Source organism: Mixophyes fleayi, chromosome 9 (genome assembly GCF_038048845.1).
Source record: "Mixophyes fleayi isolate aMixFle1 chromosome 9, aMixFle1.hap1, whole genome shotgun sequence".
NCBI classification, from domain to species: domain Eukaryota; kingdom Metazoa; phylum Chordata; class Amphibia; order Anura; family Limnodynastidae; genus Mixophyes; species Mixophyes fleayi.
Window position 1 is genome coordinate 2,483,069 of NC_134410.1, and position 22,504 is coordinate 2,505,572.

The window sequence follows — 22,504 nt, forward strand, 5'->3', positions numbered from 1 at the left end:
GGCCATAACACCTGACCAATCAGATAACAGCTTTATTACACAACTCCAGCACTTTTGTCTCCACCAGTCCTCCACAGTTTTGTAAATCTCAAAATTCAGCAATCTCCAGTGATAACATGATCAATGATTCTATCAAGAGCGATAGGATCGTTTTCGGGCCAGTTGATAAATGCAGTCGGCAGATCACCACCATCTGCCAGTAGTTTGGGCACCAACAGGCGTCAGTCATTAGGAAAGTCATCTGGCTAGACATGTGCCCATTGGTCAAACTCAGAGGGGGGTATACTGCGCTACGTCATTCCGCCACTTCTCCTACTGTTTTGATTGTGAAACTATTAAATTCCATTTGCTTACATTTTCCATACCGCCACTTTTAAATTCCCACTTCGACCAATGCGCGTGCCCATATAAGACATCGACCCTGTTGCCCATCGCTTGTGCAAAACAGCAGGAACACCGGCCGCCCTCAGCTGGCGGTTTATTTCCTGCTTCTCGTTACAGACGGTGACAATTCTTTTAATGAACGATGGTTTATTGAGTGGTTTTTGTTGGGAATATTTGCACTACATCCCAAAAATGTCTGAACCCTTCATCTATAAATGTGTGTGGATGTGCACAACTCATAAACAGCGTCTAATGGTCTATTTCCTGCACAAATGCTTCTTGTTTGATGACGTTGATGAGACTTAGGGATAACACTGGGATTGTGAGACCTGAACAACAACTGGCGATCGGTCTTATTGCAGAAACTACAAGTGTCCTCGGAGTGTTGAATGAATCCATTCTCATTACCGGTCTCTCTCTGCCTTCTCGTCCTCTGCACACGCTGCGTTCTGCATAAATATCCTCAGAATGTTTTCAGCACTGCAATAACTTTTAATAGAGTCAGGCGTTTGTCACAGTAGGCGATGGCTTTAAGTCTAGATGGGAAGGTTTATATTCAGCGAATCCCGCATATAAACAAGGGGAATGTGTGTAAACTGGAAATAAGCTGAAGAATAATAACACTTTGGGTACAAATCTGCAGTGAGTCCGGATACTGTTCCCTGCCCTTTGTTTTCAGTGGTTACATCATTATATATAATGTATCTTTTAAAATCTTTAGCAAATACATTTCATAAAATAAAACCTAAACTGCAGAGGTCGTTCCCATATAGGGGGAAAAGAGACGGTATATCAATGTCAAGATTTCTGTTATATTATTCATAACATAGAAGAAAGTATGTGATATTATGTAACTTATCTCCTGGCAGATTATACTCAATGTAACACTTATACCATTTCTCTACTTGTCAGGAACATATTTCTTTAGTCTAATTGGCTCCAACACTGTGTGAAGATATTTTACATTTGATTTCCAATTAGTTCAGTTTCATGTAGATCTTGTATCTCTCATGTGGCCCTAATGCATCAATAGGGCCACAAATATATTAGCTGGTTGTTTATTGTAACTACAACCTTGTGACCATGATCCCAGCCTAGTTACTGTGACAAAGCAGACACCATTAAAACCCAATGAACCATTTTCTTTGTTTCTTGTTATATTGCGGTAGAAACGATAATGTTGCGTGTTACGGAGCACAGTGGACTAGTGGTTAGCACTTCTGCCTCACAGCACTGGGGTCATGAGTTCGATTCCCGACCATGGCCTTATCTGTGGGGAGTATGTATGTTCTCCCCGTGTTTGCGTGGGTTTCCTCCGGGTGCTCCGGTTTCCTCCCACACTCTAAAAACATACTGGTAGGTTAATTGGCTGCTTTCACAAATTGGCCCTAGTCTGTGTGTGTGTGTGTGTGTGTGTGTGTGTGTGTCTGTGTGTGTGTCTATGTTAGGGAATATAGACTGTAAGCTCCAATGGGGCAGGGACTGGTGTGAGTGAGTTCTCTGTACAGCGCTGCGGAATTAGTGGCGCTATATAAATAAATGATGATGATGATGATGATAGTACAGGTAATGAAATGGTGACTGAGAATTCAGAGTGTAATCTGGGGACAGACAGACACATGGCTGCAATGATTTGCTTGACACAAGCACCTAATGTGTAACCTGTAACCTAGGAGTCCCCCTCCCCCATTTTTGGGGACAGGTAAATCACCCATCATGGTCCCAAAACGGAGTCGGCGTTACTTTGCTTTACGCAGCTTTATAAATTGCCCAATTCCACTGTTTCCATAGAAGTCTATGGGGACTGTGCTAAGCACCGGTACATAGGTTACAGCCAGAGAAAATTCTAATATCTCCGGCATTAACCCTTTGATATACAAGAAACGGCAGAGGAAGAGCCTTTCACCAGCATTTTGTCTCTTCGCTACTTGCTAGATAGACCCGTCACTCTCCAGATGTAATCGCACATTTCAGATGAATTTATCAGTTACAACTTCTATTTCATGATCATAATTATTATACTCATAAATGTTTTCATTTGACCATGATTACAATCACCAGGGTTTTGGACTTGTGGCTGCTGGGGGCTGGGTCACCGCCAGGGGTAACACCAGGAAAACAGGACTAAACCTACTAATACATTTAAAGTTTACAAACGAAAACTACTCTGCAGTACCCAGATATTTAGTAATATCAGACCCCATGCTAGCCGGCCACATTGAGTAACAGGATTAGGGATAAAACCAAAAAACGTTCATGCTGACTGTCCTACTGAGAAGATGCTGGAACCTATCTACTAGAATAAGCCTCAAACCAAGATGAGCCCCTTGTAATTATCTACTTATCTTCTAGCTTAAGAGAAGGGAGCTCTACTCACCGGGGGGCCCCTTATATTCCTGTTCACCTGCAGCCACCCAGAGAGGAGTCTGGGTAACAGGATTAGGGTGATGATCAGGTTTTACAACTGTGAATCAGACCAGCTGACTACAACAGAGATATTTATTAATCAGCGGAAGGGAGAAGCATCAAGTCTGTCCCTGAATCTCCCCCCCCCCCCCCCCCCTTTTCCCAGTTACCTTTGAAAACTATATAAAAACATGAAAACAACTCTATGGCTTGTTATAACTTGTTCACTGTTGTATCTATTTGTTTATTCAATAAACATAAAGTTTAGCAAAAACAAATAACCATATATGTTGCAGTTTAGTAAGAGGCCCATATATGTTGCAGTTTAGTAAGAGGCACATTTATGTCTCCTCAGGTCTTTGTCGGTTGCTTCAGAAACAAATGTTTATTTTAAAAGTGCCTCTGCTACTCTATATAATAGATTCTTCTCTATAACTGTGTACAGCTCACATCGCATTGTGCATTCAGTCCCATGCCTTTATATGGCCCAAAAATCAGTGCAACTGATACACATTTGTATATAATTCCGATGCATGGGATTCATTTATCACAGATGGTTAAAATGCAAAGCTAGATTTCGTCAACCTCTTGTTCATGCGGCGCCTCAGCCTGTGAAAGGCTTTTTGGAGAGATTTCAATAATTCGTAATTATAGCTGTGTTGTCAAAATACTGAGCTTCTGGTGTCCAAATGAATGTGCCGCTAACATGAAAATATGGTCTATTTCCTGCAAACATGTTTTAGCTCCGCTCTGATACTGAGCTTAATTAGCGAGTTCAACAGTAAAACTGTTTATATAGCTGTATATTATTTTCTGTACTTCTGTGGTCTCATTAAACACTTCAGAGGAAGCGACCAAATACGCTTCTCCTTTCTACAGGGTAAAAGCTAGCGTACACATAGACACAGTGGCTGATTACAATATAGTGTTATGTTACAGTCCTAATTACAGTATTTCTTGATTCTTCTTCTCTTTACTGTTACATTTGTTAAAAATAACTTGTAAAGTAGAAACAGGGGATTAGATTTGTTGCCTCACTGAGGCTGAGAGTTGGAACCCAATTGGGGTCCTCTCTGGAGATCAGCGTTGGAATTTTGCATGAATGACTTTGTGGTGATACTAAGGAGCCTATTTATTAAAGGTTTCCTCCCTGTAAAATCCCTGAAAACAACAGTTTTCGGGGATTAAACACTAAATTGGTATTCATGATTGTAGCATCGCATCAGATATCTTTGCATCTCTTATCATTTTACTGAGCACTCCCCATAACACTGTATGGGGAGTGCTCAGTAACGCTATTTAACATTAAATGAAATTAACTTTTCAATCATGTTAATGTACGTCAGCTCAAGCTGGCGTACACTATCATAACTGAAAAGTTTCAGTGCTGTCAGCTCTGCTCCGAAGAGCAAAGCTGGACAGCGCATGTGTGGAGGGATCACATGATCCCTCCCTGTCACTCACCGCTCTCTCTGTAACTATAGTTGCAGAGATAGAGCAGAGATGTCTGTGCGCATGCCCGAGGTTTTCAGTCGGCACATGCGCACTGGAGTGAGAAGAGGACCCCTGTGGATTGCATACTTCTTCGGAAGTGAAGAGGCCGTGTTCAGTATGTTTTCCACTTCACAGGAACCACAGTTTTTCAGAACTGCTGTTCCTGTGTTGCTTTTTTAATAAATATGAGAAACAGTTCAATCCTTATCAATGCGATAAGGATTGAAAACTATTTTTCATATTCTGCGAGTGTTGATAAATGTGTCCCTAAAACTCGTCTTCAACCATCTTCTTACCCTCCCTAGGCTGCTCTACCTGCATACCCCCTTGTACACAGCTCACACTAATCTATCCTCTTCCTATACTTAACGTCATACCCACCCCCCCTTTCTCCTCCTAAACCAACATGTCTGTGTGACTGGATCATAGAGCCCACTAATCACTTTCTCCAGCACCAATATGTAATATATACCCTCATGTATCAAACTCCCATTGTCCCATAGACTGTAAGCTTGTGAATTACGCCCTCTTACCTCCTTGACTTGCTTTATAACTAAGTTTACTCCCAATCGTAAACCACTGCAGCGTATGTTGGCGCTATATGAATTAATTATGATAATTAAATAACTTAGGAATAAAGTCCCACCAGACCATGTAACGGCACAGTCCAGAAAGGGGCACGTTTCGTCCTGGCTTCTTACCCCTATCTGGATTGGCTGGGGTATTTGACCATGGAAGATGCGTAACGTCTTGGCCACGGTGCGTTTCCACGTAGGTTTCCATTTATAGCCCACGTGTCATCACTTGGAATCAATACAGTGTTTAGGGCTCTCATCATTTCCATTAGACGGCAGAGAACAATTTGCTGGACTGCAGAGTGATCGATAAGCTCAGAGATTCTGCCATCAGTAAAGTCACACAGCACCTTTACTTCATGACTCAAGTGCTTTTCATGATTACGTTTGGAATTGCTCTCATTATTATATTACAGGGCTGGATGACGGTGCCGAGTGCTGGCATAATGGAGCATTGCAGAAACCAAGCTATGATGATTATATTACACTGACTTACCTGGTAAATGTCCTATGGTTTAGTGCAGCAATTATATTGCAGATATCAGAATCCTTCAACACAGGTTTATTAGATGCTGCTTTGGTTCCAGATCATTATTTACAAGGGTTTAAAGACACTAACCAGGGCCAGGTGGAGGGTGCATTAAAAGGTAATGTACTGACTGTGATAGATAGATAGATAGATAGATAGATAGATAGATAGATAGATAGATAGATAGATAGATATGAGATAAATAGATAGATAGAATAGATAGATATGAGATATATATGAGATAGATAGATAAATAGATATGAGATAGATAGATAGATATGAGATAGATAGATAGATAGATAGATAGATAGATAGATATGAGATAGATAGATATGAGATAGATAGATAGATATGAGAGAGAGATAGATAGATATGAGATAGATAGATAGATAGATAGATAGATAGATAGATAGATATGAGATAGATAGATAGATATGAGATAGATATGAGATAGATATGAGATAGATATGAGATAGATAGATAGATAGATAGATGATAGATATATAGATAGATATGTGATAGATAGATAGATATGAGATAAATAGATAGATAGATAGATAAATAGATAGATAGATAGATATGAGATATATATGAGATAGATATGAGATAGATATGAGATAGATATGAGATAGATAGATAGATATGAGATAGATAGATAGATAGAAAGATAGATAGATATGAGATAGATAGATAGATAGATAGATAGATAGATAGATAGATAGATATGAGATAGATAGATAGATAGATAGATAGATAGATAGATAGATAGATATGAGATAGATAGATAGATAGATAGATAGATAGATAGATAGATAGATATGAGATAGATAGATAAATAGATTTGTTGAGTAACACAGAAGGTAGCTAGTAAGATAAAGCAAAAGAGGACGTCTGCTGGCTGATAAGTTAAAATGATCATAAGGTGAGAAAACTGTGTACATCTAAATGTTACCCTGTATTCTTAAAGCTTATAAAAATAATGGAATGCAAAAACAAGGAGTTATGGGGCAGTTTTATTGAAGGGTGAAAACTTCTATTGACGGCAGAATCAGGTGTTACTAATGTCACCCATTGGGGGTGGTGGACTATTTATCCAGTATCTCAGGGTGGCATTAATAATAAATGATGATGTAATTGTAACAAGTATTATTTTAGTAAATAGGCCCTATATAGCAAAACTAGACTAGTGTGTGTATGCAGATCTTGGACACACCCACAGTGCCGCAGCCAATCATCAATGACAGGGATTGGAGGCGTGGCTATGTTCATTTTTTTCCCATGACAGCTGAGTTGGGCCAAACACCAGTGAATTTGTTTTACTCTAAATCAAAGGTCCGCAGCTAGAAAGCCACAGGTTGCGGAACACTCTACATATTGTATAAAGTAAAAAGAGTTTAATAAGGGAGAGGTAAATCAGCAATCCAACATAAAAGATTTTATACTTAAGTAGCAAGTTAATTACTTTTTAACTGTCATCTTTCTTAGCTATCCTCCACAAATCATTATCTCCTTTTCAAAAGCTCTCTGTTTGTCAGATAAAAATGACTGCCCAACACAAACACAGTCAGTCTCTTACACAGACACAGGTTAACAGCTCTCAGTGTGTCCTGTGAGAGCAGAGGGGGGAGAAGCAGGCTGACACAATGCAGACATCACTGCATCATGTGCCATGTGACTGTGGTTGCCATGATAGCCCAGAATCAGAAATCATTAATAGGAGCCTGAAGAGATAAAAACAAGGGGAATGTTAAACACCAACATGATCTTCTTTTCATGGAATTGCTGCTTTAAGTTTACAGCATCGTCTGTCTAGTATTGCTAGAGAAAGTGACGGGTTACTTCCTCTGAATACAAACACGATGGCTCAGACTTGAAGTGTTTCTGGAATGACAACATAAGTGTACAAATAATCCAGGGGCAGGTAAAGTGTTATTTACTCTTAATTCTTCATTTGTAGAAACCCAGCTGAGTAGTGAGCCGAAGTCTCCGGCTTCTGAAGGAGATGATAATTCATTACTTACAATTCGTCACACGAGAATTCTAGTTCTTGAGAACACGTTCATTTCAGTTTAACTAATAATACTCTCTGGGGGGGGGGGGGGGGAGTGTCGCAGCGTCCGCTGTGATCAGTGACATCATTGTTACTGAGACCTGAAATACAACAGCAAATCTGGATCTTGTTGCAAATGTTTCAGTGCAATTGTGATGTTACAACTCTCCCAATAACAAGTAAAACAAGAATCGAAAGCACAATGTAACAATTTCTCTTTTTCTGTTGCAATATTGGATCCAGCAAGAACAAAATACTGTGCAGTGATCTGCAATCAGTGGGTCTGTCATCCGAAAAGTAACACTTCAATAATATAATTGTAATTTATAATAATAATAATAATAATGTAAACAATAATAATATTTCAGGATATGAAAGGTTTGTTTAGCACAATCGGAAGCCACAATATTTAAGCAATGTATTGACCAAAATGTATCAACTTAAAGGCCCAAACAGGATGCAAAACGGCCTGAATAATGCAGCATTATCCATCTGGTTAAGGGTAGTGGCAAAGAGCCAGTGGCGACCTCTGGTGGTCAGGTGAAGGAAAACCTCTTAAAGACTCATAACCAGAGACCTGCATATTATACAGCCAAAATATTATTATTATTATTATTATTATTATTATTATTATTATCGTTTATTTGTTAGGCGCCACAAGGTATCCGCAGCCCCGTACATGGTACAAACAGTAGACTATACAGGGTAAGACAGTACAGAACAATAAACACAAAGTACCAGAACTTCAGAAACTCCAGGCAGGCAAATACTGTAAAGACGGAGCGGAAAGAACAGGTATGGAGACAGGAGGGGAGGGGGCCCTGCTCATACGAGCTTACATCCTAAGGGAGGGTAAACAGAATCAGGCACAAGAGGGAGCCAGTGAAGCAAAGGGGAGAGAAGAGGAGCCAGGGGAGAAACAGAAGAGGTGAGAGGTTAAGTGCATGGTTGGTAGGCCTTAAGGAACAGGTGAGTTTTAAGTGCCCGCTTGAAGGAGCACAGATTGGGTGAGAGACGGATGGAGCGAGGGAGGTAGTTCCAGTGAAGGGGGGCAGCACGGGAGAAGTCTTGGATTCTAGAGTGGGAAGAGGTGATCAGAGTGTGTCTGTGTGTGTGTGTGTGTGTGTGTGTGTCTGTGTGTGTGTCTGTATGTGTGTGTGTGTGTGTCTGTGTGTGTGTGTCTGTGTGTGTGTGTGTCTGTGTGTGTGTCTGTGTGTGTGTGTGTGTGTGTCTTTGTGTGTGTGTCGTGTGTGTGACCTTTCCGATCTAGTGGGTGAGAATGCTGTCACAGAACCATCTGCATTTTCCTCCGCCTCCATGTCCTGATTGGTTGCGCACCGTGAGCATCTGATTGGCCAGGGGAGAGCGGTTTCTACAGACCAATCAGAGGTCATGCAGGAGTCTTACCTATATCATCAGCTACCATAAAAAAACAATATAGGTTCAAGCCAGCTCTGGTTTTAGTCTTTAAATGAAAATCTAGTGGTCATTACTTATGTTTTGTACCAAGTGCAGTTCTGGAATTATAATGGGCACGCTCGGGGTGTTAGACTGATTTGAAGATCCTGTCAGGTATATAATGCTACAGTATATTAAAGAGCAATAGTAGTGGAAGATCTCATGAAATCTCCCCATCATCCTGACACTTATGAGGCCTTTTCCATTATTGGCCTATCCCGCTTTTATTTTAGTTTCCTGCCCAGACATTTTGTCCATTTCGCAGTACTGCGATCCGTGATAAGAAAGCGCGTCGGCAAAAGGAAGCATGAGACTTCAAAGTCCTGATATTATCTTCTCTCCTCAACAAGCCCCTTAGTGAGATCTCCACTCCGTCAATTTCATTAGTAAATCTTGTGTCAGTAAATCATCATCATCACCATTTATTTATATAGCGCCACTGATTCCGCAGCGCTGTACAGAAAACTCATTCACATCAGTCCCTGCCCCATTGGGGCTTACAGTCTAAATTCCCTGATATACACACACAGAGACTAGGGTCAATTTTAATAGCAGCCGATTAACCTACTAGTATGTTTTTGGAGTGTGGGAGTTAACCGGAGCATCCGGAGGAAACCCATGCAAACACGGGGAGAACATACAAACTCCACACAGATAAGGCCGTGGTAAATGAAAGCTATTGTGCGCAACTCCAACTCCCGCCAGCTCCTCCCACTTCTAGGCCCCGCCTTGACACGCGCACCTGTGCACAGGTTAATAAAAATAGGTCTATGAATTATACAATCAAATATTGTTCTAGAAAATCGCTTATTTAACACAAGACAAAGCCGTGAGATTATCTGCAATATTTTTCGACAGCTCCTCACAAATAAAGGAAAGTGATTCTGTTGCGCTTCAGTGCTCGAGAAGCATCAGAGCATAACAGGAGTTCTTTTACTTCCCTTGTACAGAGTTTGTCCCCCCCCCCCCCCAATTACTCCCACAACAGAAACAACCAAACCATCGCCCAGAAAAACTAAGACTTTCATGTCTAACGCTGAACATATTTTTTTTCCTTTTCCTAGAAAAGTCGGCCCGTCACAGATCACAAATCCTGCTGGAGCTTCTCTGTGTATCTGGGGAATATTCTTTGAAGTGCGTCTTAATTATTTTCTGTGTCTTTGTAGAGAATCATCTCTGGGTTATTCTGATTACATATTGGACGTCGCTTCTTCATGACAACTCGTTGTCTGCGGAGCTGTCATTTATCTTCTAACGTGCCGTTAGTCACGATTTCTGTTCTAAACATGTTACAAAAATTAAATTAAATTTAGATGGCGCATAATGAAACTCATTTAAATGGAAGCTGTCACCTAGGAGAAGGCCCTGGAGTGACCCTATCAGTGCTGTAAACTTCAGGATATCATAGGATTTCAGGGTCTTTTTACACAACTGCGATCAGCCATAAACCTGGAGAGAAAATCTGTTTTAGCCGGAGAATGGCCATCGCACATAGATATTTCTCCTGCATTAAAATGCTTTTTGTGGGTCACCGCATTGAATTCCACATGGGCCGCGATATTAGTAATTTACTATTGCGTTTCGCTGCAAACTAACGCCATCGCAGAATGGCATTGCCTTATCTGTGTCTGTGGGGTCCACTGAAGTCGACTTGCATGATATGATCCCCCAATTCGGGCATATGTCAAATCCTATGCACATGCCCGAACTTTAGTTGCGCAAGCACAGTTCAGATTCTGCATTCACCGATAAGATTAGGCTGCCGGTGAAAATATAAAACCATACTTGCCAACTCTCCCTGAATGTCAGGGAGACTCCCTGAAATAGGGGTGATCTCCCTCACTCCCTGAAGAGTCTGGCATTCTCCCTGATGCTGAGCCAGTACAAGATGTGGTTGGCTTCGCCATCTGTGGCATGATGACACAGTTCACAAATTGTGCCCTATGTCCGTGTATTGATGCCTATGGAGGTGGCCATTTTCATGGAGACCAAGATTTAATCCAAGACTGACAGGTAAGACAACATGACTTCAGTAATGGGGACAGAAATGTAAAAGACACTTCAGTCTCTAGAGATTCATTAGCTGCTTTTCTTTAACGCATAGTTGTCTACTCTCCCGGAATATCCGGGAGACTCCTGGATTTCTTGGAGACCTCCTGGGCTTCCGGGAGAGTAGGGCAACCTCCCGGTTCTTGCCCCGCAATTGACAAGTGGTGGGGGCAGGGCTTATATTGCATCATCTTAGCCCCAAGGGGCCAAAATGATGGGATTTGTCAAGCCCCACCCCCGCACGCCCACCTCCCCCGGGATCTCCCTGAAGCCAATGAGGGAAAGTTGACAAGTATGCATAAAACACTCAGTGTACAGGGGGGGTTCTTCGTAGTCCCGGCATAGTAAATAGCAGCAGTACTGCATTATATATCGCTGTGATTTGCAGAGATAAATTATGGGAGGCAAATAATAAATAGCTCCAGAGAGCATTTCATGACCGGAGTTTTTTTTTTTTTCAATCCGCCTCCTGCGCATTTAGGAGCGACGCAGCGGCCACAATTTTAATTAAATTACCAGTCACACAAGTTACAGTATCGAGCAGCTGTAGAAACAAACAGTTAGTGTTGTGTCACATAATACAAGAATAACGGCGCCTGTATGTGCTGAAGAAATAATTGTATTTATTTTATAATCGTGTTTTCCTTGAATTGGATGGGGAAACGCCAAGGATTATTACTGTAATTACGGTATAATTAGCTGGTGTCCACACAGCGAGATACAGAATGGTAGAAGAGGTTCCCTAGCTGAGAAATAAAATAAATTTACTTTATCGCAGCGTCTGGGGTTATTCCTGTAGATCCTCCTCAAGAAAACTTTAGCCGAGTTGCAATCATAGTTTCTGAATCATATTCAGACGCAAGGCCGTTTTGCGTGCCGTATCATGCATGAAATAGCGTAGCGAATGCTCAGAAACATATAATTTAAAATATTTATTGACGTATTTAATGTAAAAAAATGTTTTGTTTTTTTTAACAATTCATATTTATATTAATGATTATATCTTTAGAGTTGTTCATTTATTTTATAATATCATAGTATGCGTTCTGATGTGACCTAATACTGCACATAAGCTTGTGTGTATATTACAGTCTGTTCTGTCTGTCTGCGTACGACAAGTACTGTTTAGGCCGAGTGTACTTACACCCGGATTCATATTAAAACACATCTTGAAATACACTTGGATTTGTATACGTCAGAGCTACGATCACGTTCCACGCTCTTTGCTTTTTTAACCCTAAGTTGCACGCAAGTCGCTTTCCAATTTGAATCAGGCCCATAAAGTGTACGTAGACACTTTGTGTGCGGAACCAGTGTTTATCTATCAATTCACTTGGGACTACAGACTTCACTGAGGCACGAGGCATCTGTGCTTAATACCTCAGTTCTGTGGTTTAGAAGGAGGAAACAGCTTCCTCCCTCTGCCTATTATTCAACTATAACACTTGGACTCCGAAACCGCTGTTCTGGAGACACATCGCGTCACCTCGCGCCAAATCAAATCTGTCCCTTAGTGTGGACCTGCCTATCCACTTTGGCTTCAACAAAATAGCCACCATAATTCTACTTACGTTTTGCCTCTAGTGTATGGTTCTTATGTTTTAGTTCTAGCATTTCTGAGAATTTAAGGAAAAGGAAAATGCAGTAAACATAAGTTACTTGTGATATCTTGCTGAAAGGGCTAGGTAACTGTATCACTAATTGTATCTTTTTTTTATTAGTACTCATTTTGTTGTATTACTGTATTACTGTTGATGGGTTTGATGGACAAGATTGATTTAGTGAAAGGAGATAAATATTAATGTGTGCTTTTTAATGTACAGCTTGCTTTATGCTTCTTTCTATATTTATTTGTTTTTAGTTATATTTAATATACATTATAACATTGATACATTGTACATCTATTTTTGTATTATTAATGCAGCAAGGGTTTTTTGGAAGGCCTTTTGTTGGGGGGGGGGGGATTTTTGACCCGAAAGCAGCATTTGGTGTGGCTAGTGGAGGGGACGGGGCTTAGAACACCTACCTTCAGGTCCCAATATGTTTTAAGTCCAGCTCTCTATTGTAATTCAGTTATTTATGTTAAATTGTATCCAAAATTCCACAAACATGCAGACATGTGCTTGAATGCATGAACAGTGCGTATGTGTATAATATAGAGCCTCTCATTGGCCATTTCAGCAGGTATCGCTGTTTGTCTATAAGTTGGCTTTGTAGCAATGATTAGTTATAGGGAAGGGAAACAATGAGGTCACTTGGGGGGGGGGTCACAATACACAGAGAGGGGCCTGGAAGGACATATACTACGGTCAGACACTGACTGAGACGTTAGAAGCTGCAGTATAGCAGACGTCTTATACTGCCAGAAACTAGGTCACTGTAAATGTGAGAGAAATAGGAGGAAATCTGCCACAGAACCAATAAAAAATAAGCTGCATGAACATTATCATTTATGGTCTCAATATATACACAACAATCCCCAGCGTCTGTTCGCTTTGGTGTTCCTGAAAATAAATGTTATCTCATCTTTAATTAAATCTATGGAACGATTTTATTAGGTTTTTCCTGTTATCTAAAAAAGAGAAGAAAAAACCCCACTTACAATTACAGTTGCAGTTAGATAATACGTGTTATTATTTGTGTTACTGTAAGATGCAGTTGGAGAATCGGCGCTCTGTAAACTGGTGCTGAGAACGTTATTAAAAGTGATCATTCACCTTGTCCTGCCAGCAGCTAATATCATAGCAGTGCTCCGGGGACCCGCAGAGAGTTTACTCACCGCGGGTATATTATCAGACAGATCACTTCTCCTTCTCTGCCTCAAACACCAGACGGCCCCGGTACCCTACCATCTTTACCGCCAATATCCTGTTACTTATGTTTATTATTATTTATTATTCTTTATTTATATAATGCCTACATATTACGCAGTGATTTACAGTTCCCAGGCAGTGGAGCTTACAATCTTTATTTCCTATCGTGCAATCTCTTAATATCATGATCTACATAACACAAATCCTGGAAGAGTCTTTAGTGATCAGCGCTACAGTGGCGGACAGCAGTTTTCAGACGGGGAGCCCAATGTTGAGATAACTTCTCTGGCCATATTTATCAAAACTCGCAGAATATGAAAAATAGTTTTCAATCCTTATCGCATTGCTAAGGATTGAACTATTTCTCATATTTATTAAAAAAGCAACACAGGAACAGCAGTTCCGAAAAACTGCTGTTCCTGTGAAGTGGAAATCATACTTATCACTGCCTCTTCGGTTCTGAAGCAGCATGCGATGAACGGGGCTCCTCTTCTGACTCCAGTGCGCATGCGCTGAGTGAAACCCTCGGGCAACTATAGTTGCAGAGAGAGAGCGGTGGGTGACAGGGAGGGATCGTGTGATCCCTCCACACATGCGCTGTCCGGCTCTGCTCCGAAGAGAGCACTGAAACTTTTCATTAATGATAATGTACGCCAGCTTCAGCTGACGTACATTATCATGTTTGAAAAGTTAATTACATATATCGTTATGGGGAGTGCTCAGTAAAACGATAGGAGATGCGATGCTGCTATCATAAATAGCAAATTAGTGTTTAATCGTTTTCGGGGATTTAACAGGGGGGAAACCTTTCATAAATAGGCCCCTTAGTGTTAGTTTGGGTGTCAGAGAGCTGAACAGAGGACACTTTAGACTCACAGCAAAGTTTCTGAGCGGTCGGACGGAGACCTCACAGAACAAGCAGAGGATGTCTGTCTGATTGTCTCTAATAGAACTGAATCCAGCTCTTCTATTCAGCACTGTAGACAGAGGACTGTATGGGGTGACAGTGCCATGGGGCTCCTGGCATTTCCTACATGGGGGGGGGGCGAGGGGAAGGGGTAATAGAGACACAGTACGAGCTATCCAACATATATGCTTGTCATTTTATTGTTCTTAACTTTTTTGTTGCCATCTGGTGAAAAAAGAAGCGTGTCTTAAAATTGTTTCTAACCTATCTACTTGTGAGACTGAGATTTCAGATGACATGTATCAAGTGACGTGTTCTGGTCTCTCACCTTCCTATAATCCTTACAGCAGAGCTGGACAAGCAGCCACAAATACTTTGTACAATGTGTGAAACAATGTTGCTGTTGTCTGCTCAGTTGACGTATAAGTTGATACATAGGCAGAAGAGTCGTCACTGCAAATGTATATACACCAGGGTTTATATTCCCAGGTGGGTCTGGTGGTTGGTTTGATGTCATTATGCCATAAATTAAAAAACAAAACCAGAAAAAGTTAACAAGAGATCGTAGGACCAGAATGGGTAAAATGAGGATAAGGGCAGATTTGGAAGCAGAGACTTTCCTTTATCTTATAACATTGCGGTATGTGGGTGATGGGGTCTGAGGCCAATATCTGGCTAGAAATGGCTCATGCATTGGTTACGTTTTAACATTTTAATACACTGTTTGTAAGGACCCAACTGAAAGACATACTGGTGCCATGAAAAGATTCAGACTTAATGCAGTTGTACAAATAACTACATTGTGACAGCAGCTCTGTGCAATGTTTAATCCATCTTTATCCTCCTACAGGTTGGCTGGCAGTTGAAAAATTTGGTTAACGCCTTAAGGGAAGACCCTAGTGGGGTTATTCTAACGTTGAAGAAGCGGCCTCAGAATACTTTGGCGTCAGCGCCCGCACTTTTAAAGAACGTGAGATGGAAACCGCTTGCCCTGCAGGTAGAGTAATAATAGCGTGGTAAATATGTCACGATCACATGTAGTGTCATCATCTGCACAAACCAAGGTCCCAGTTACCACGGTCTATATAACAGTGTAACACTCCAAGGGGTAAATGTATCAAGCTGAGAGTTTTCCAGGGGGATTGAAAAACCAATCAGATTCTAGATATCATTTATTTAGTACATTCAACAAAATGACAGCTAGAATCTGATTGGTTGCTATAGGCAACATCTCTATTTTTCAAACCCGACGGAAAACTCTCAGCTTGATACATTTACCCCCTGGAGTGAAAGGTACAACTACATATGTGAAAAAATAAGCAATTTGCATTTTTGGTGTATAATTCGCTTCTTTACATCTGAGCATGATGTAAAAAAAAAAATTAGCTTGGGAACTAGAGCTTTGTGCAACTCGAAAAGAGTCCCGCAGCGTTCTCCAGGTTTTCTCCCTGTTTACGGGAGACGTCTCCTCAAACTAGAAGTGCGCCTAGCCGTGCGCTAAATAACAATCTAGAGGGGCGCACTGTGCAGAAGTGTAAAGGTCACATCAAAGTCCAAACTCCGACCAGATGAGAGTTAACCCTTTCATTAAATGTAGCTTTTCCATTTCTCCTAAATTACTGCTCAGTTTATTTGTGGCTTAAATGAGTCTTTGGGGCTGTCATTATCCTATGGGGCAAATTTTGTGTGTTTGAAGATCTTTCTTCATTGTACAATGTGCACCTAGAAATCAGCTTCTCTGTAGATATACAACTGGAAGCTGCGTCACATTATAGGTAAAGGGAGAGACCCCAAAATCTTCCTGTTAGAACGAAAATCAGATGCTGGAACATCTCTGTAAATGCGCCACTTCAACCCTTTATCTGACCTCCGTAACCTCACTCCGCTATATGAAATTGCGTTTCTTGTACCATTCCACATAACTAGGAGCTTTGGAAAGCATACTCCGTCCTCAGCACCAATGGGCTAGGAGCCAATAAAATGACTGAAATAGTGGAGGTGTTGCCGCTAGCAACCAATCAGATTCTAGCTGTCATTTATCTGGTACATTCTAGAATTCGGCATTTTTCATTCTTAGGTTTGTTCCATCAGTCTCAGTGATGTCACAGATAATATTCTCAGGAACATTGGTGCAGTCCACAAATGTGTAGGAGAGGGTGCACTAACTCTTGTAGGATCAGCCCCCTCAATATCCAGCTGCCGACATAGGACTCATCATATAAAGATTTGGGGCATAAAGTCCTTCTCTCGGCATTTTAAAAAAAATGATAAATGTTTGAAGTTCCAAAAGAAAAATGTATGGAAAATCTTCTTTGACATCACGTCTTACCCCGAGATTTGTGGTTTGCTCTTAGCTGAAGATTAATCTTTAATTCCCTCTGATTCGAGGACACTGTTCAGTTTGACAACTTGCACATATCAAGTAGCTAAATTTAGCTTTAGATTAAAAACTCCTTTTTATAGTTTCTGCAGTCAAAACGGGAGAAGGTTCCAATTCTGTGGGCGGAAGAAAGGAACGAGTCCTGCAATTCTCCGGCATAGGAATCATATGTAATATTTGCAATTTTTAGGGGGTTTCACGTGTCACGTGTGTCAATGTATATTAATAATAAGTCTGTTTATCCCAGTGGCAGACGGTGTTATTTCAGCAGCAGACCTGAAACGAGTGGGAAGATTGTCTCGTCTTCGGCAGACTGCTTTGTTCCTTAGTCTCTGTGTTTCACCTCATTATATTCCATGGTATAGGTTGTTCCTGCTGTGAGAGTTTCTGTTGAGCATAAAACATATTTTGCTGGCTATAAAGAGCATTAAAATAGTTATTTATATATGTTGACTAACTGAGTCTGTGAATACATCAACAGACATCATTCAGTATAGTTATTTGTAGGTGCATTTAACTGGGCAAAGGGCACATATTGTATTTTTGTCCCTGTAATGTCTATGTGTAATCAACACTAAAGTAGGAACTATCTATAGGCAATATAATGCTCACAATGCTAAAATCAACCTGTAGCCAATCAGAGCATTAGAACAATCACAGGACCAGACCAACCTACAGCCAATCAGAGCATTAGAACAGTCACAGAGATAGACAAACCTGTAGCCAATAAGAGCATTAGAACAGTCATAGGACTAGACCAACCTGCAGCCAATCAGAGCATTAGAACAGTCACAGGACTAGACCAACCTGCAGCCAATCAGAGCATTACAACAGTCACAGGACTAGACCAACCTGTAGCCAATCAGAGCATTAGAACAGTCACAGGACTAGACCAACCTGCAGCCAATCAGAGCATTAGAACAGTCACAGGACTAGACCAACCTGCAGCCAATCAGAGCATTACAACAGTCACAGGACTAGACCAACCTGCAGCCAATCAGATCATTAGAACAGTCACAGGAGCAGACCAACCTGCAGCCAATCAGAGCATTAGAACAGTCACAGAGATAGACCAACCTGTAGCCAATCAGAGCATTAGAAGGGGGGTATTCAATTGTTAGCGTTAACGCTAACAAACGAGCGCTTAAAAAATCTTACCGTTAATATGGTAATTACTCGCTGAAATTCCGCGAGTAAACTACCGTATTAACGGTTTTCGCGCGCAATATTACCGTATAAGCGGTAATATTTTTTGAGAGCTCGTTTTTCAGCGTTAACGCTGACAATTAAATACGCCCCGAACAGTCACAGAGATAGACCAACCTGTGGCCAATTAAAGCATTAGAACAGTCACAGGACTAGACCAACCTGCAGCCAATCAGAGCATTAGAACAGTCACAGAGATAGACCAACCTGTAGCCAATCAGAGCATTAGAACAGTCACAGAGATAGACCAACCTGTAGCCAATCAGAGCATTAGAACAGTCACAGGACTAGACCAACCTGCAGCCAATCAGAGCATTAGAAAAGTCACAGAGATAGACCAACCTGTAGCCAATCAGAGCATTAGAACAGTCACAGAGATAGACCAACCTGTAGCCAATCAGAGCATTAGAACAGTCACAGGAACAGACCAACCTGTAGCCAATCAGAGCATTAGAACAGTCACAGAGATAGACCAACCTGTAGCCAATCAGAGCATTAGAACAGTCACAGAGATAGACCAACCTGTAGCCAATCAGAGCATTAGAACAGTCACAGAGATAGACCAACCTGTAGCCAATCAGAGCATTAGAACAGTCACAGGACCAGACCAACCTACAGCCAATCAGAGCATTAGAACAGTCACAGAGATAGACCAACCTGTAGCCAATCAGAGCATTAGAACAGTCACAGGAACAGACTATCTTCTGCTAAACGCTGAATGTACAATTACAGAGCACTACTACATAACTCTATGATCACACACTGCCACATCGCACCTTGTGACACCAGCTGTACCCTAATGTACAGCATCTAAACTGTACACCTGAATATATGTGATGATGATACCATAAATGGTTATGATACATCTTTATGTGGATATAATTCCTTGGCCTACAGCTTTCACTAAATGCATTGTTTGTTTGTTCTTTTCCTTCTGTACCTTTCAGTCATGTGTATGAATCATCAGTCAGTGGATAATTTCCGTTGTCTGGAGTATGACACAAAGCTGTCCACTGTATGTACTTATCTAGTATTTAGTTTATGGAGAACGGCACGAACAGGACAACATAAAGCAACAAATCTAAATAATAAGAAAAAGTAGAGTCTATTATAGACATTTCATGAAGACAACACACAAACTATGAGTTAAAGTGATCTGAAGGTGGAATGCCTTGTAATGCCTAAAGAAACTTATGGGTTATATGTATAATTTCTCTGTATTTATCTGAATTTTGTATGAAACTTATTTACACATAATCTTTCTTGCTTAGCCTGTAATTCCGACCAGTCCGACCAGCGGTAACACGACACCTACGGATACCATCGGAATGTCATCTAAAGGGGACAGCTCCGCCCTGCACGATGTCTTCATCCTCTCCCCGGTCTCTGGACTGTATGGCCCAAGGTAAAAATCTGGCTACAATCTCTGTGCACCTCACCTGTGCTAAAAATATCACAACACGTTACTTACATCAGTTCTCCTAATCCAAACATAATATCTCCTGTCATGTACTTACTGTATGTGCCCAGCAGGGCGGCGCAAAACTCCTTCCTGTACTCCCTCTACTTCTCCTATCCTCTCCCCTTATCCCGCCCTGATCCCTCTGAACTTTGGGTTGCTAAATGCAAAAGAATTTCACAGTGAGTTCATCAATGACTAGCACGCCCTAAACGCATGTTATGCCCCCCGTAAATATCATCATCTCATCCATAAAACTGTATCTTATCTTTGCCTGTGTGTCTATAACTAGCTGCATTCATGTGCTGACCCCATTCATGGTAACGAACGCCCCGATCCATCTAACTCCCACCAGAATAATGTTGTACTACCATGGATGCCATATCTATTTGTGTTTCTTAAAATTGGGCACAAATGGCATTTTCAGGGCGAGGTGCATGGTCTGTGCTTCTGTAGGTTACCCTTAAAAAGTCTGGTGATATAATATATCGTCTCAAGATGTTTGTATTTTGCATTAATAACAAGTATTTATGTTTCTACAACTAGTATAAATAGTGTTATTTGCTTACACTGAACCTTCTCCACTGGCAACAATGTTTCTGGCGCTGGTTACATCTTCCTCTCTGTCTGATCTGTGCAGGGATGACATTGGGATTGTTTCCTGCGACGAGATCAATAAATATGGAGTCAGCAAGTCGGGAATGAAGGGCTCAGAGTCTCCCAGCTACTTTCTAGAGCACGAGAGTGGCAAATATTACACTTTAATTGAAGGTGAGGGACATGACGTTGGCTCAGAATATGAGAGAGGTAGATCGACAGGGGTGCGGAGAAGAGAAAAGACACCGACTCACGGTATGATCAATTACCTCCCCCTCCATTGTTATACTGCACTGATTCCTTCCCTGACCATAAATGACACATCCTAAAACTCACCCAGCAAATGTGGATATAACATCTTTATCAACAGTGAAGACATACTCGTTAAGTATTATTTAATAACCTAACCGTAAAATGTTTATTCAGACATAATCATGATAATACGCTGTCCAGTGCTACCTTGATTTACCACTACAGCTCTGTTATAACTCCCCATGGTTTCCCAGAGGTAAAAAAGCTGAGACTGTAGTCATTTAAGCTGCTGTGACATCACTGGGCCCCCTCCCTCTTTATGAATTCTCGAGGTTCACTTTCCACAGCAAGTGGAAAAAGCTGTCAGTCACTCCCTGCCTACTCAAATAGAGACACACCTCCCTCTAACATGGCAGCCTGCTGCAGAGGAGTGACAGAAAGCATGCTGGTCATATTTACTTCATGGATATTATTCATCACAGTAACAGTATTTACAAAGGCTTTTCTTGCTCTGTAGTCTGCAGTCTATGACTGTATAGGTGACTGCAGCATAACATGCTTTGTCTGATGGAGATCCTGCACCATAGTACATTTGGCTCTCTTTGAATTAATACCAACAGTTCAATTGCGATAGATCACCGAACAACTGGGTAAAATTATATCAGGTTTCCTCATCTCCTGTGCAGCACAAGACACTATACAGTAGCGCAGTACAGTAGAGAGGATGTACGATAGAGTGAGACATCTGAATGATAACAGATCAGCCAGTATGTCGGGCCTACAGCAGCTGGGCCTGGTCACGGTCACTGTATCTGTGCAGCTTCCACCAGTTATTGTATAGTTATATAATTAGTAGAGATGTTTGCTGTATTCGTGGTTTGTTTTTGTTACTGGTTATGCCCAAAAATCCTGAAAGGTTTTGCTTTTGCGGAAATAGGTAAAAACATGTAATTTTCAGCTGTTTTTGCTCTTATATTACTATTTAAAACATTAACAGCATTTTGCAGTCATTTATAGTCTGTTGTCTAATGATCTCTTCACAACTGTCCAAATATTCATTAATTTTGGCCTAAGGCTGCAGCGAGCTGGCTGGCGAAAATTAGAGACAGAGTAGCAGCAAAAATACTATACTATAATATATATTATACTATACTAGACATATACACAGCACTGTACTCTGTCTAAGCGCTCTGATACTGACCCCAAAACTATTCTAACCGGCCGATCGCTGCAGAAATAAACAACATTATAAATAATCCCAGCTATTGTTTCCTATGTAAATCTCCCTATTTCAGCCTGTATATATATATATATATATATCGATCCAGAATTTTTTTCTCCAGAAATTATACTTTGCCACGTTTTCAGATCTGAATTTGGAGTGAAGAATCGAGTGGTGTTTTGTTTATACTGCGATCCACAAATCTCGGATCTGTTTGATTTGCAAACTGCTCATCTCTAATAATTACCAGTTATGTTCATAACTCAGGGCTGAAAACAATCAAAGCTCCATAGCTGCTACTGTATTATGCTGTGTTGGTGGATTATAAAGAGAAGATCGTAATAACATTGATGGAAAATATATATTATTTCACTCCATCTATCACCTGTAATAGAATATGGTGCATTCTTCATTGTCATTGTTCTATAAATTATACAGAACTGTACTTCTCTGCACAGTCTCATGTTACTGTCTGTCGTTCATTTGTTTATTTAGTTCCCCTCCCACACGTAACCCAGCGCAGGAATGTGGCTCCACCCCCCCACTATGTCCCACCTGAGACGATTATTCTGCCAGTAATTACAATGATCATTTATTTATGTATCCTGTAGGATGATGAAACAAGTACATGGATTTATCTGGCTATACAGAAACAGGGTTTGGTTCACATTAATTAATCAAATGTAGGGATGTGCACCGGCCACTTTTGGTGTCTCGTGTTTT

At 40.9% G+C, this 22,504-nt stretch overlaps 1 protein-coding gene across 1 annotated transcript in view; it reads left to right on the top strand.

Moving 5' to 3' along the window:
• LOC142101793 (connector enhancer of kinase suppressor of ras 2-like) overlaps positions 1-22,504 on the top strand; it is a 313,111-nt gene that overhangs the window by 225,774 nt on the left and 64,833 nt on the right. Inside the window, exons 9-11 of the mRNA XM_075186220.1 lie at positions 15,516-15,662; positions 19,523-19,656; positions 20,351-20,562. Of these exons, the coding sequence (XP_075042321.1) occupies positions 15,516-15,662; positions 19,523-19,656; positions 20,351-20,562 (493 nt within the window). The remainder of the gene's footprint in view (positions 1-15,515; positions 15,663-19,522; positions 19,657-20,350; positions 20,563-22,504) is intronic.